Below are 15,800 nucleotides of genomic sequence, written 5' to 3' on the forward strand. Positions count from 1 at the left end.
CAAACGTCAAATCACAGATCTCAATGAAGTTTAGTCCAAACTAAATTGACAAATTAAACTGTACAAGTAAGTAATAATCATTTTATGGACCAGGCTCGTTAACAGCTAAATCTTCTGATTTCTATTTGAGGCTTTATAATTCCAAATAGTGTTATTAGTGATTTTGAATTAAGATATTGAAACCATTTAATAGTTTATCATTTTAGTTGTGAATATAAAAAAAGTGTTTTCGCTTTAGTAGTTAAACTTTTAAATGTAATGGTTTACACAATTCCATGAGCAAGGTATGAGAGTAGATAAATATTCTGGATTCAAATCTAACCAGTAACTACCATAAATATTTGCACTTGCTTGGCACAAGAAAACGAATCAAGCTTGTACCTCCTATCCTTATTTATGCTCTTAATAAAAAGAATTAAATAAAAGGTTAAAATACAGTTTAAATGAAATCAAGATTCCTATTTTCTTAAAGATAGCGCAGGACAAATATCGGATAAAACTTGTCTCATAATTAATGATATCTTTTCTACTGACATTATCTTTCTTTTTTTAATTTTTTATCTTTTAAGCATGTGGTAACATGTCTTTGAGATGTCTTCTTTAGTTTTTCTAGTAGGTTCGGATTTATTTAACGGAAAAGGGCCTAAAATGCCCCTTTACTATATGAAATTGGACAGGCTAGGTCTTCGTTAAAAGTTGGTCTCTATTTTGTCCTTGCCGTCAACAAATGGGCTCGTATATATCCTCCATCACTAAAGGAAGACTCATAAAGCCACGTGGAATATATGTGAGGGCAAGTTAGACCTAGTTCGAATTGTACAGGGGCATATATGAGTCAGTTATAATAGTCATTTCTCAAACACTTCACAACTCCATATCAGTTTACTTAGACACCTATTTGACGACACCAAACTAATTATCACAGCAAATAAACTAAGTCATAGACACAAACATTCAAATGAACGGCAATGGCTTCATTAAATCCTATTAACTCAAAGGGGTCGAGTCATAACAAAAGACAATGTCGGAATGTTATAGTAGCTCAAATGGGTCGAATAGGAGGTGTCATTACGGACTTACTGCCAATTATTTCATGGCATGAGCATCTTTAAATGCTAGGAGAAGGTTTTTCAAGTGCCCGAAGCATGAGGTAAGTAAATTTTTTGATGGGTTCTTTTAATTATTCCGATTTGCTTGTAAATTGTTTTATTTATTTTTGGTTTTTAGGATGAAAAATATTCCTATTGGGAATGGCAAGATGAAGAGCTTCCTCCTAGAGTTTCAAATCTCATATGCAGTTTAAAGAAGGAAAGGAAGCTCTAATTCGTGAAAGAAATGCTCTCCAAAGGAAAATTTGATCTTGAGAATGTTATGATGCTCGTCGATCATGGAGGAATAGAAGCCTTGGAATTGGAAAGAAATGTTCTAATGAAGAAAGTGACTGATTTAGAGTACTCAGCTGTGCTTGATGCTAAATTTCGGAAGAAGATGTGGATTTTCATGTGTGTGATATTGGGATGTCTTGTTATGTTCTTTGGATCAGTGCGAAATGATTTGTAATGTTAGTGTTATTGTGGCTTAACTGTTGTCTTTTATTATGTAATGAAGCTTTATGTTTTTATACAAGGATTTAATAAAGTCATTGCCGTTCATTTGTTGTATCTATGACTGAGTTTATTTGCTATGATAATTAGTTTGATGTTGTCAAATAAGTGTCTAAGTAAACTGATATGGAGTTGTGAAGTGTTTGAGAAATGGCTATTATAGCTGACTCATATATGCCCCTGTACAATTCGAACTAGGTCTAACTTGCTCTCACATATATTCCACGTGGCTTTATGAGTCTTCCGTTAGTGATGGAGGGCATATATGAGCCCATTTGTTGACGGCAAGGGCAGAATAGAGGCCAACTTTTAACGGAGGGCTAGCCTGTCCTCAGGGGCGGATTTAGGGGGCGCAAGGGGGTTCACCCGAACCCTCTTCGCCGAAAAAATACACTGTATATACAAGGCAAAATCTGTTTTTTACCTCTATATATTAAGTATTGAACCATTTTAACACAATCCAAAAGTGTAGTTTAGTGGCAAGGGGGTTCAAAATCTACATAAGGTCATGAGTTCAATTCCCACTAGATCCAAAAATTATTTTTTGAACCCCCTTCGTAGAGATCTTGCCTCCGCCACTGTCTGTCCTATTTCATATAGTAAAAAGGCATTTTAGGCCCTTTTCCGTTTATTTAATTTAGTGATTTTTCCTTAGTTAAATAGAACAATGGTAGAACAGATTATTTTCTTTCAGTTCACCAAAAAGTTCTATTATCATAAGAATATTTACCTGATATTATCAGGCTGATAATAAGGAAAACCAGAGAGAACCAATGCCAAATATATGAGAAAGAACAACAAAAAGGAGGGAGAATTGCTTCAAATATTACGCTTTATCTATCAACTTAATGAAAAGTGGCTTAACAACATGAAATTCATAAAATTGAAGGTAAAAGACAAATTTAAAAGTTAATTTGGTCAACATTTTTTCCCTTTCAAAAGCAAGGGCAAAAAAGAAAAGATATGAGAAATTATGCAACTACCATAGTCACCACAAGATTATCTTTGTCAAGACAAAAGATGCAACTTATCCTAGAAACTTGTTACACATTTTTGTTAAACCAAAAAACTGAACTGGAAAGGGAAAGAAAGTTGCAACATAATGGGTTTCAAAATTCTCCTTGATACATAAAATTGAACTGATAGACAACAACTCAACTCATTAGGCTAATTTAGAGAACGTAGATAGATAACAACTACCACTAGTTAGCCAATTGTACACAGAACGATCACAAGGAGACCAGACAAGCCAAATCATATGTGTTTCACCATACTAAGCTTAATCAAGATTAGCAAAGACCAATCCTTTCTAGGAACAACATTATGTACAGAATAGCTAGATAACACGTCGGTTTTGGCTACATAACAGCATCCTATGAACTAAAACGAAAATTGTGCCACCACCCAAGCAGCTGCATACAGAAGTGCAATCTCATGCATGAATGCAGTCCTCCTGTGATATTTTCTGGAGACCTCAGGATTCCCAGTTTGACAACAAACAAGTTCCAGATACTTCTATGCTGGCACCCAACACGAGCTAGCACATACTACCCGGCCTTTCCAACCCTGTAACATCCAATTACCATCCTCATCAAACACAAAATCTCGGTGGTATCCCCCCTTTACCTTGCACCTTAACTTCTGCATGAGTTGTTGGTTTAAGGGAAGTAGCTTGAATCCAGCCCTCATATAGCGGACCTGCCATTGCTTATATGTCTCAGGCCTCTCAACCCTCTCGGACCCTTCACAAGCAATTACATTCATTGCCTCGCGCCTATAAAATTCTTGTTCAAAATGCAACCTCTGCTGATCATCACGGGGTAAAGTAGCATCAAACATGTCAAAGAGAGTTGAGTAGTGGAAGAGGGCCTCCCTGAAGCGAGTGACAAAGAAGGGTGCACTGTAAGATCCATTGACTACAGCTTGCACAAAGATATCTGGATTCATCTTTCTAATTAAGCTCAGAACTGCATCCCTTGGACTGTCCACAACCACTGTCTCATCCAATAGGTTCTTAAGACGAAAAAGGCAGTTCACAGCAACAGTCTCGCCACTTGCAAGTTTCAAGTCTTCAATTTTAATATTCTCCCAATTCTGTGTTGCTATCGCATTATACTCAAATGGAACATGAAAGCGCTCACAATATTTTGCCAAGCGGCTCCCCGTCTGTTCTAAGCTTTCTGCTGGCCTGAAGCCAGGTTGGGGAAGGTCTATTCCAGTAATGCGAAGCTTTGGAGGCCCACCAGGTATCTGTGAGAGAAGCTGGATGAGTATTGGCCACTGGAAACCGTATGTTATACCAAAATCTATGAGATGCAATGTCCTGGCATTCGATGCTGTGTGGAAGATCATTTTATTCGCAAAGAATATTGATATTTTCTTGAACGGGCATGATGAAAGGTAAACCTGGTATGCTTTCAATTTCTCAGCAGCTGTGATCCTTTTCGGGGCAAGGGCAGCATATTGTTGAGTGCCAGTGCCAGCCAGCCGAGCTTCAAGGCCATCTGCAAATACACTGGCCAGCCTCTGGTATGCATCACCTGTGGGTGAAGAATGCTGCCTGATATGCTTTAGCTGTTCATTTGCCGTCCTGCGATCGTCAGCAGCAACAGATTGTGCACAGCTAATTAAGAGAGTCCTTATATCCACAGCTTCATTTTTAGTCGCTTGTTTTTTAGCACGAGTTTTTCCACCATTTGATCCATGTGCTTGTCCATTCTGATCTGAACTCATGTTTACTTCAGATGGCATCTCACGCTTGACATCACCACATCCTGTCCCCTTATCTGTACAAAGCAGAACCCTATCAAACATCTCTGATAACTCAACCTCCTCCTCCACATATATTGCTGATTGTTTGTTGCTCCTTTCGTCCTCGTGATCACTGTCCTCGGGATACTGATGCTTTCTTCCTTTCGTGCCATTAGGTGAGTGATTCTTCTCATCCTTCTCTACCTTGACGACAGCCTCTTTGGATACTTCCTCCATCTTTGGAGGCAATGTATATTTATCCAAATCGATGACAAATTGACTAAGGTTTGGAAGGAATTTACTAGCTTCCTCCATCCCTCTCCTGAACTGTAAGATGGACTCACTATCAGTAAATACATTAGGATTTACTAAAGTGTCCACATGGGCATTTGAATTATTGAAGTTGTTTAAAGAACCACGGGACCTCTCTGAGTTACTCTGCACCAAAGGTTGGACGTTGTATTCCGATGGATGACCCTCTACGGGCAACCTAAATTCTCCAGGATCAACAACCCATTGAGGATCGGTGGAATTAGTACCAGTATTGCTACTACTTGTACTATGCTCGCTGGAATTCCAGAAAATGCTGTCTGGGCTTTTTAACTGATGGTAAACATAATCAGAGGTACGATAGGGTGAAGGAGGGTACGACTTGCCAAGGGCTTCATAGAAGGACTTCTCAGCAGCTTTTAGAGCAAGCGGATCATGGAACATGCTGGGCTTATCTTCAATATTCTCCTCCATTAGTATCTGGTTAAGGTACTTGAACAGCGAATCAGAGTCGTGATCATCTGGAGAGTCCACTTCCGAGCTCACATTTGAGGATGGAGCAAAGTTACCAACGTCTGGACTTGATGTATTGTATGGGGCACCAAAAGCTACATAGTTATCCGTATAACTGAGAGGATGATTCAGTGATTCCTCAAAGCTAGACAAATTGATCTGATCTTCGAACTCGAAAGTGTTTACAGGATGAGGCAACGGATTGAACCGAGGATCCATAAAAGTTGTGCACAAAACAATCTACAAATAAAGGAGAAAGGAGGAAAGGATTACAAGGAGAAAAGAGGGATGAAACAAAATTAAGCAATGAGAATATACTAAGCTGTGCATATATTGAAAAGGTGATAACTATTTCTTTAATCAGAAGCAAACTTATACTGGCTAATATGGATAGAAGACTCCAAAGAAATAGAAGAACCAGATAATGGGTGGAAACAAAACCTAAGACTTTCAGAAACTTAATTGGTCACATTAAACTAATTATTACAATTATGAAAAAAAATCAACTTTTCACTAACATCTGAAAGAGGCCCAACAAGAAAGGGCCAATTAAAAAAAGTAATTCCAGACTATTAAAATGAAGCTCTGATTCAACAAGCGCAGAGTGGAAACATGAATACTGATCTAACACTCATTAATTAATTGCAAAAAATCAAAACAAACATACACGTATCACCCAATGAATCAAAGCAATGAATAACAATATGACTCAAAATCGAAACACGAAAATAAATAATTAAAAAAAGAACTGAAAGAAGGAAGATCAAATCTAAGTTACAAACTTCACGAAATGAAAGAGAAGACAGGCGCAAAACACCAAACTGGAAAAAAATGTGAACACCATTAATTTTCAGTTCTCTTTCATAAGATTAGATTCTTTTTTTTTTTTTTTTTAAAAAAAAGTTTCTAAAGGAAGATAAGAAACTCCATAAGCCTCGACAGAATAATAACATCGAGAGGAAATTGAGAACTGAAGAAGTTGGGGGAACAAAAATCTCGACTTGAAAAGCAAAAGTTTAACAACCATTTGAGTCTACTGGTGTGCGTACCTTAGACTAAAGTGACGAGATGGCAGCAAAGAAGTTGAGCGGTGAAGTGAAAATGGGAGGCTCTCTCTCACTTTTTATTTTTGAGGAGAAAGAAAAGGCCAAAAAGTGCGAAGAGGATATTATATGCATATAAAAGCCCAAGGAGTCAATACTGCGCCTTTATTAAGCCAAGACAAGAGAAAAAGGGCTACGGAACCTTCTGTGAAGGAGAAGAAAAGAAGGCAAGAAATATTAAAAAGTAACGATCAGATAAAGCTTGACGGGTCCTGGTTCTTACCCGCTAGCGCCAGTCAAACATGATCAAACCGGGTATCTTCTGTGCCCGTTCGGCTTAGCTGATTTAGAATAGCTAATAAGCATTAGGTGCTGAAAAATACTTTTAAGTTCTGAAACTAATTTAAAAAATAAGTAGTTATGTGTTTGGATAAAAGTGCTGAAATTAATAATATGCACATGAAGAACTGAGTATACGAAGAGTTTTGTTTTAAAAAGAAGTATTTTAGGGATATAATAGTAAATATTTTGGTCAAACTTAAAGTGCTTATAAGCTGAAATTTGATAAGTTGGAGGAGACCAACTTATGACTTTTGACTTATAAAAACTTAACTTAGAAGCACTTTTAATTTTACCAAACGGGTAGATAAACCAAAAAGTGCTTATAAGCCAGTTTGACCAGCTTATAAGCTTAACCAAACACCCTCTGTGTCTGTGCAGCTCATTGGTGCCTTTTGCTCAGAGCCACAGTCCCACCTAGCCTTTGAGGGCCAAATAAAGCTTGCTATTTAAAATATATTCATAATTAATATATTTAAAAATCAGTTAATTCATCCAAACTTCAGGACTACATTTTTTAGTGTTCTGAATTTTTAGCTGTTTATTTGAAATTCAGGACTAATTGTTCTGAATCTCTAAACTACTAATTTAAAATTCAAGACATTAGATTCAAACTTCTGCAAATAATTTTCGAACTTTAGGATACGATGTATTGAAATTTGCACTTTAAAGTTTAAACTCTAGATTTGTTTGAACGAAATTTGCTAATCTTTAAATATATTATAAACCGTGAATATATATTTTAAATAACATACTTAAAAGTAGTTACTTAAATTGCAAAGAGTGACTATTTTTAATGACTTTCTAATATAATAGGTAAAATTAAATAATTTTTTTGTTGTAAAATAATTTATTAATTTTGATGCAGTAGATTAAAACTGATGTAGTACCCATCCGCAACAATAGTGTCTCTGCTCAAAACTTTTCTTGCTTTCCAAGTCCCCAAAGATTACAGCCTTTTTCTTCTCCTCCTATTTTGTATGTGGAGGAGTAATACTTGGAGAGGAAGCAAATTGGTCAAATTTGGAACCTAAATTTATTTTAATATTTCCCCCTTTTAGTCAAGAAAGATATTATACAAAAGTAAGAAAATAATGATATAGAATTAGTCGAATATTCTAATGCGCATTTCAACCAAAAACTGTTCAACTTTTATTATTACTCTTATCTCATTTTCTAACACGGTTAACAGAGCAATAAGTAAAATCCAACAGTGCACGTTTAAAACTATAGTTCGAATAATGACATTTTAATTAGTATTAAATTGTGGCCTTGCACATAAAATAATCATTTCAGATACATTTGAAGGGGAGAATTTATAGGGAGATTATGGGTACGTAAACCCATGGTATCTCATATTTTATGTACATATTTTCTAAAATTGATATAATATTAACTGTTGGTACCCATGCTCCAAGAAGATTGAATAGTGCACTTGATTGAAGGTTGAGTTATTTACCAAGAGAAATATGGATCAATTCCCACTTAAGGTCCAAAAGGTAATTGGAATTAGTATAATTACTAGGGTAGTAATTGCACATTCTAGTAATTACAGTATTATAATTACGACGAGCTGTTTATTTGTCATAATATAATTACAATGTAATTACAAGTGTACTAACTGCACAAGTATAAATACACAATTAAATTAAATTTTAAATATAAAGTTAATTATAAAAAATTAAAATTTAAGATTTAACAAATATATCCTTTATAAATGATATTAAACTTTACATTTAAGATACATACTATTTCATTAAAATATATTAATACTAATCATATATTTGTAAATAATTGACATATATTTTTAAATTAATAATACTTTAATTATTTATAAAAACTAAAAATACATATTTTGTAAGAACATCACGTGCTTGATAAAAATATTGATATTTATAAATATAATATCATAACATTACTCAAATATTTTACGAAAAATAATCTATTAATTCTAACTGAAAAATGGATGGCATGCAATTTGAATTAATAAGTCAATACTACTAAAACAAATAAAATGAAACAAAAATTATAACATAAAATTCAAAAAATAAATAATAATACTCTTATGTAAATTACAACATAACATAAAATAAGTTTCAACATAGTTTAAATAAATATAATTCATAAGAAAAGGAAAACATAAGTCTATAACCTCATTTAACAATGAGATGCTACTTTAATGACACCACTCATTATATGCCAAATTATTAATAACTCATTATTTCTAATATTAGGAGGCGGTATAGTTTCAAAATTAGAATAATAGCACAATTATGTTAAATGAAGAAAATAAAGAAAAATAAAAAATATGAGCAACTACATGGAATCACAAGAGAATGAGGTTGAAAAAATGAGAATGCTATTTAAATATTAAAAAGTAATCTATCATTTTAACATAGTTAAGTGTGCATATAACCTCATCCAATAACAAAGTTCAACTTTAATGACACCACTCGTTATAAGTCAAGTTTGTGGATGACTTATTCTTTCTAAAATTACAAGGTATAATTTTCTAGAAAAATGAGAATAATAACATAACTAGGTGTAATAAGAAAATAAAAAAAATTAATTAAGAAAGAAACAAAATATGAGAAATTTTGTAGAAACACGTGAAGTAAAGATTGAGAAACGAGAAATAAGAAAATAAAAGATAAATAATATATAAAAGGAATATATTTAACAAAAAATAATAATTTCAAAAGTTAAAATAAAAATAAATTTAAAAGAAAAAAACTAGAATAAAAGTAAATTAAAAAGAAAGGAACAAATATTCAAAAAATAACCTTGTAATTACATCATGTAATTACCAGCAATTCTCAGCTCCCTCTTGAGAATTGGAGAGTATAATTACAGCCCCTCAATTACACCCAATTACATCCTGACCTGACCAAGTAATTACTTGGTCAGACAAACATGCCAAAACTGTATAATTACATTCAATACACCCAAATCTAATTACATGGTGACTTTCCAAACAAGCCCTTAATACATTTTTTCCTCTTTTTTAGTAGTGCACTCATGTACTAGAAATCCTAGTACATTTATATTTACTTCATTTTATTTTTTGATAGGCACCGGTCGAGTTTAAGAAAGAAAATACTTTTGGCATATATATCAAAAGTAATAATTTTAAAAGTTATGGTGATATTTCTATAAAAGAATGTCATTAAGCGTAAAATAAATATTTAAAGTTAAGCATTTCCAAATATAAAAAAGAATAAAAGGAAAGAGTATTATATAGAATAAAGTAGAAGGAGTAACACATTAGAGTAACATACACAAAACGTCACATGCAACTCATTCATACTCTTTTCAGTTAAAAAAGTTCATGAACATATTTAAACACTAGAGAAGAGTAGTAATATTGAGTCAAATAGAAATAAAATACTTAATCAGATTTTTTTTAAAATTGATAATTTTTTAGGTTTCAAGACAAGAGGACCGAAGAAAAGTCACCAATTTGATAGAACATTGCTTGACTATGAACAACAACTTGAAAAAACATCAAACTGATTCTGAATCTCGTGCACGGCCTCAACTTTTGCACTTTTTCAGATTCAATGGCTCATACAATGTTATAGTACTATTAATGTACTACAAGAAAATAAGTACAGTATAGTCTATATGGCGCCATTATTTAAACATTAAAGGGACCATATGGGGAATCAAATCATGAACATCTTCTACTACTTCCTAGTCAAATAACACATGAATATTGGGACGGACAAATAATAGAAAAGAGACTCTCAAAAAGAATTTGACCAAATTAATTAAAACATACTTTATTCATATTGAAAACCTCATCCACTTAGCAGAAAATTAGTAAAAATATGAGCTCGAAGTTTCATAGGAGGTTTCCTTAATTGATCTTTTGACTCGAGGTAATAACTTTGCATGGTGGTGAGTCCATAGGACCGCTAATAATCGCATCTGGTTACATGTCTTGTTATATAAATTAATTTCACAAATAAGTACTACTTGATTCATTGTATTGTAGTTAAAATATTAGCATAATCCAAAGTGAATAAAGTGCAGAAGAAAGAAAGAAAGATAGCATCAATCACCCTTTGCTAGCTAGTAATAAGTGTTTAGAAAAATGATAGAGAATATAGAAAAATATTGAAGCTAAGACAGAAGAAAGACTTAGAGAAATGCTAACAATTCTTCAAAATAGTAAGAAATTTAATCATGTATCGGTAAAAATAAATATTACATGTGGATTTATGTGAATGGCAGCTAAGACAAGACATGTGGATCATTGAGAAAGCGACAACTGGAGAAATGCATTAAAAGAGGCACATATAGTAACAGATACGAGCTAATCACCCACGAGAGGAGAAGATATGGTCGTTCAAGTTTAAACAATTACATGAAGAGGCACTGGCGGAATGAATCTGGACAACAATAAGGAAAGATTCGTGAATCAGCCATTTATGAGCGTGAATGATCTCAAATGTTACAGAATCTTTATGAATAATTACGATTACCAATTATAACGTCTCATTAATGTCACTAATGCTCGTAATGATTCGGTCATAAAAGGGGAAAGACGTCGTACACATAAGATTCCTATAAAAAGGAAAGAAATATCATTTGTACAAACACGTTCTTATTATTGGAATACACTTATTTACTTTTGCTTTCTATTGATTACTTTGCTATTCTAATTTCCTTTCTTACTGCAAGAATATTGATTTTATTGATTATCAGTAACCTGAGTACTTCTAAAAATAGGCTTTGACCAAAATTCCTATTTTTTGGTTAAACAAATTGGTTCCATTACCGGAAATCTGATAATCTTTCATTTTCCAAATTCTTTTTTCTGTAAAAAAATCATGTCAAACACTAACGACAACAACCAACAAAACCAGGAAGACCAGCTGAACCAACAGAATCAACAAGAGAGTGTCACCCAAATCCCTTCACTTTAAAGTTCTCCTCGACACTCCCGAGACAACTCATCTGACAAATCAACATCACATGTGAATAATCAACAAGGGGACGATCAAATTGTTGACGATGCATTGAAGCAACTAATTGCAGAATATGTGAGCAATGTTCTTCAAGCTTTTGTTAGCGGATTACCAACTGCACCACCAACTCAGCCTCCAAAAAACACCGCATCTATAGAGAATCCACGTTCAGGACTCGCTAATTCGGGCAGCGGAGAAACTCCCAGCGAATCTCCTGATGGAGGGTCAGGTATCCCAATTAATTCTGATTTACAAAGTTTAGTACTAACTTTGGAGAAACAACTCAAGGAGTAGAACGATCGCATAGAGCAGATATCTGGTGTTCCACCTATAATCAAAGGAGTGGATATGGCTAAATATTCTCAACAACCCTGGAAGCCAAGTGCCGCTCCTTTTCCTATTCCAACAAAGTTTAAGATGCCCGATATCCCGAAGTATGATGGGGAAACCGACCCACGAGATCATGTAACTGCATTTACAACTGGCGTGAAGGGCAACGACTCGACCAAGCAAGAGATTGAATCAGTGTTGGTCAAAAAATTCGGTGAAACACTCACAAAGGGAGCACTAACATGGTATTCTCTTTTACCTGAAAATTTCATTGATTCTTTTGCTGAGCTTGTAGATTCATTCATAAAAGCACGCTCGGGAGCTCAAAAAGTTGAAAAGAGGATAGAGATATCTTCAAAATAAAACAAGGAGATACGGAGCTACTCAGGAAATCCGTAGATAGATTCCAGCGTGAGAGAATGGTGTTACCACGTGTACCTGACAATTGGGCGGCTATGGAATTTGCAAGTAATCTAAATGAAACAAACTCAAAAGACATGAGGAGACTCAAAGAAAGCTTACGAGAATTCCCTGAAACAACTTGGAATCATGTTTACAACAGGTATAGCATGAAGCTGCAGATAAAAGAAGATATTATCACTTAGTCCCGAGGAGATGAAAGAGTAAGTTCGAGGCGACCAGAAACTGAAAAAAGGTCCGGTAAGAACAGGTACGAACCTTGTATGGGACCAGCAGGAAGGGATTCACGTTTAAAACAAGAGACTCGAGGTACGATTCCAGAACAAGGGACAAAGATTCAGGTTCGTCGTCTAGGTTTGGAAAGGAGCGAGACACGCGAGATACGTGGGACAACGACAGAAGTTCAAAAGCGAAGATTGGTGGCCATAGTTTCAATGTTAGCACATCTGAGTTGGTAGCTGTTTTAAGAAGCATGGGAGATAAGGTGTGTTGGCCAAAGGAAATGAGATCGAACCCAAATAGAAAAAACCCTAAATTCTGGTGCGAGTTCCATAATAATCACGGTCACAAAAAAGCATGATAGGTTTTCAATGTCTTGGCTTATGCTTTGTATGTTTTTATGATCTAACAAACTTGTTGTGAAGAACGAGATAGAGAACCTTGGCCCACAGGGTATACATTTCATGTTACCTGGTCGAAGCCTGAAAATCAACAAATGAACCAACGACCATAGGGAGGAAACTCAACAGGGACCTGGTGATTTGGTTACTCAGGGTTCTCCGACACAAGCACAAGATAGTGACTGTACATAAACATTATAAAGAGAAACACAATAGGGACCTGGTCTCTTAGGGTTCTCTAACAGAAGTACAAGTCAAATGAACAACTGGAACGTAGCAGAAGAAAGTGATCATCTAACAACTATCACAAAAGAGGAACACAACTAGGACCTGGTCCGTTGGTGTGTCCTGACAGAAGTACAAATTCGACTATCCAGCTAGAACGCAACTGCCCAAAAGTGGCTGTACAGACAGTACATCAGTCACTTCTCATTGGGAAGAAGCGTGCACCAAGAGTTGACATCACTATCTATTGCGATATCTTTTATGATAAAACAACCTAGTGCAAGACACCCCATTCTTTGTGCATTCAGTGATATTCTCTCTAGCAACAACAATATTCATCCTGCATTGAAGTCACTGGTGTGTCAAGAACAAAAAGACAACTCCACTAAGGATCAGTTTCTTAATAAGTTCATGTACATCCGTAGTTGAGTTGTAATCTTGTTATTTGCTCTTCATTGTATTTCCTAGTTTGCTTTCTTAGAAGCTTTGTCTTAGGAACAAACCAAAATTCGTAAACTTTCGAGTTTATGTTGTGACTAGGAATAGTCATAAGTTTAAAGCCTTTGTAACTAGGATAGTTATAGAGTGGCTTATGGTGGGTGCATCAAAAGTTAGTTGAAGTTTTTGCAATAGGATTTTTGCAAAGTGGCTTGTAATAGGGAGTTGCAAGTTAGTGAAGTTAAAATTCTACAAGATTAGGTCGTGGTTTTTTGATCCCCTTGTGTGGGATTTTTCCACGTAAAAATCCCTTGTCTTCTTTACTTTCAGTTTTTATAGCATTCTCAGCATCATCTCATATGGAACCAGGTACTCTATAGTTTGGTGGACTCATACAAACTAACAATTGGTATCAGAGAAGGTTTCTCCTATCAGGCTAACACCTAGGAAGTATCCTCAATGGCTGCTCCACCAAATTTTGAAGAAGGACAATCAACCTATAGACCTCCCAGATTCAATGGTCAATACTATGGCTGGTGGAAAACCCGCATGCATGATTTTATGATGGCAGAAGATTCAGAACTGTGGGACATCATTTGTGATGGTCCACATGTTCCCATGAAGAAGCTTGAAGAAACAGGACCAATGGTTCTGAAATGTAGAAAAGAGTACAACGACATTGATAGAAAAGCTACAGAAAAGAACTATCGTGCCAAGAAAATCTTGATGTGTGGCATAAGACCTGATGAGTTCAACAGAGTCTCAGCTTGTGATACTGCCAAAGAAATATGGGAAGCTTTACAAACTGCACATGAAGGAACTACTCAGGTCAAACAATCCAAGATCGACATGATCACCACTGAATATGAGCTATTTAGGATGAAGGATGATGAGTCCATACAAGATATGCACACTAGATTCACCTTCATCATAAATGAGCTTCACTCACTTGGATATGTCATTCCCAGAAACAAGCTTGTAAGGAAAATCCTCAGTGTTCTACCTGGGTCTTGGGAAAGTAAGTTAAATGCCATCAGTGAAGCTAAAGATCTACAAACTCTTACCATGGATGAGTTGATTGGTAATCTGAACACATACGAGATGAAAAGAAAGAAAGACAGTGAAAGAAGAGAGCCCAAAAAGGAAAAGAACCTGGTACTTAAGGCTGAAAGCAGCGCCTCAAGTGATGAAGATAGTGACATGGCCTATCTTACTAAGAGATTTCAAAAGATGGTTCGAAGAAATGGTGGTATACCAAAGTGGGGCAGTTCAAGTAAAATAAGGAACAATGATCTCCATCACAGATGTGGAAAGTCAGGGCATTTCATCAAAGACTGCCCACTCGCGAAACAGGAGCAATACAAGCAAAATCCTGACAAAGCAGGAAAAAGGAACCTGGTTCCATATAAACAATTCAATCGAAAAAGTGTTGTTGACAATATTGTTAAGCAGGCTCTTGCTGCTTGGGGAGACTCCTCGAGTGAATCCGAAAGTGAACCAGATGAAGAAAACAGTTCCATGATGGTAGTGGATACTGAAGCAATGAAATACGATTTACTGTTCGCGTTGATGGCTCAGTCTAATGATGATGATGAAGAAGATGAAGACGATGAGGTAAATTTCAGGGATGTTCAGAGAAATCTGAAATCCTACTCTTCTAAAAAGCTAAGGTCTTTATCTAATGTCCTAATTGATGACTATTATAGCCTTATAAATGATAAGGAGATCCTGACTATAGAGCTAGGAGAGGCCGAACTATCTAGAGATGATCTAGTGGTCTGTGTGGTGGACTTAAATGAGACCATAGCTAATCTTGAAAAAGAAAAGGAAGCCTTGAATGAAAGAATAACTAGTGTGGAAAATGAGAGAGACGAAATGATGGTAGTAGTTGGTGATCTAAAAGAAACAATAGAAGACCTTAACAATGAGAAACACACCTTAGAAGAAAAAATTGCATCTACTGAAGAAGAAAGGGATGACCTGTAGTAATATGCACTGATCTAGAGGAAACCATTGAGGGACTCAATAGAGAACATAGGAATGTAAGTCTTGGGAAAGGGAAGGAAGTAGCTAGTGAGACTCATATCATGCTTGAAAAGGAGTTAACTATTTTGAAAACCAATCTTTGTATTGAACTCGAGAAGAATCAACAACTTCAAGATGAATTGGAGAAAGTACAAATTAATCTTGAGAAATCTCTGAAGTGGACCTAGTCCTCAGATGCTGTCACTGCCATGTATCTTAACAATAGTGGGAACAGGCAAGGCATCGGGT

The 15,800-nt window shown here is 35.3% G+C and overlaps 2 protein-coding genes across 2 annotated transcripts; one reads left to right on the forward strand and one right to left on the reverse strand.

Moving 5' to 3' along the window:
• Positions 1-2,709: 2,709 nt before the first annotated feature.
• LOC104216487 (scarecrow-like protein 14) lies at positions 2,710-6,345 on the reverse strand. Its single transcript, XM_009766535.2, has 2 exons — positions 6,188-6,345; positions 2,710-5,378 (listed from the first exon to the last, which is right to left on the reverse strand). The coding sequence occupies exon 2, from the start codon at positions 5,355-5,357 to the stop codon at positions 3,120-3,122; it is 2,238 nt and encodes a 745-aa protein (XP_009764837.1). The 5' UTR covers positions 5,358-5,378; positions 6,188-6,345; the 3' UTR covers positions 2,710-3,119.
• A 7,640-nt stretch (positions 6,346-13,985) lies between these two features.
• Positions 13,986-15,512, forward strand: LOC138871053 (structural maintenance of chromosomes protein 3-like). The gene has a single exon (XM_070148904.1). It carries the CDS (start codon positions 13,986-13,988, stop codon positions 15,510-15,512), a length of 1,527 nt encoding a protein of 508 aa, XP_070005005.1.
• The last annotated feature ends 288 nt before the right edge of the window (positions 15,513-15,800 follow it).

This window comes from Nicotiana sylvestris, chromosome 6, assembly GCF_000393655.2.
Source record: "Nicotiana sylvestris chromosome 6, ASM39365v2, whole genome shotgun sequence".
NCBI classification, from domain to species: domain Eukaryota; kingdom Viridiplantae; phylum Streptophyta; class Magnoliopsida; order Solanales; family Solanaceae; genus Nicotiana; species Nicotiana sylvestris.

What these genes read in the sequence shown, in the direction of transcription:
- LOC104216487 (XM_009766535.2), bottom strand. Translation starts at nt 5,357, where the DNA reads ATGGATCCTCGGTTCAATCCGTTGCCTCATCCTGTAAACACTTTCGAG.
- LOC138871053 (XM_070148904.1), top strand. Translation starts at nt 13,986, where the DNA reads ATGGCTGCTCCACCAAATTTTGAAGAAGGACAATCAACCTATAGACCT.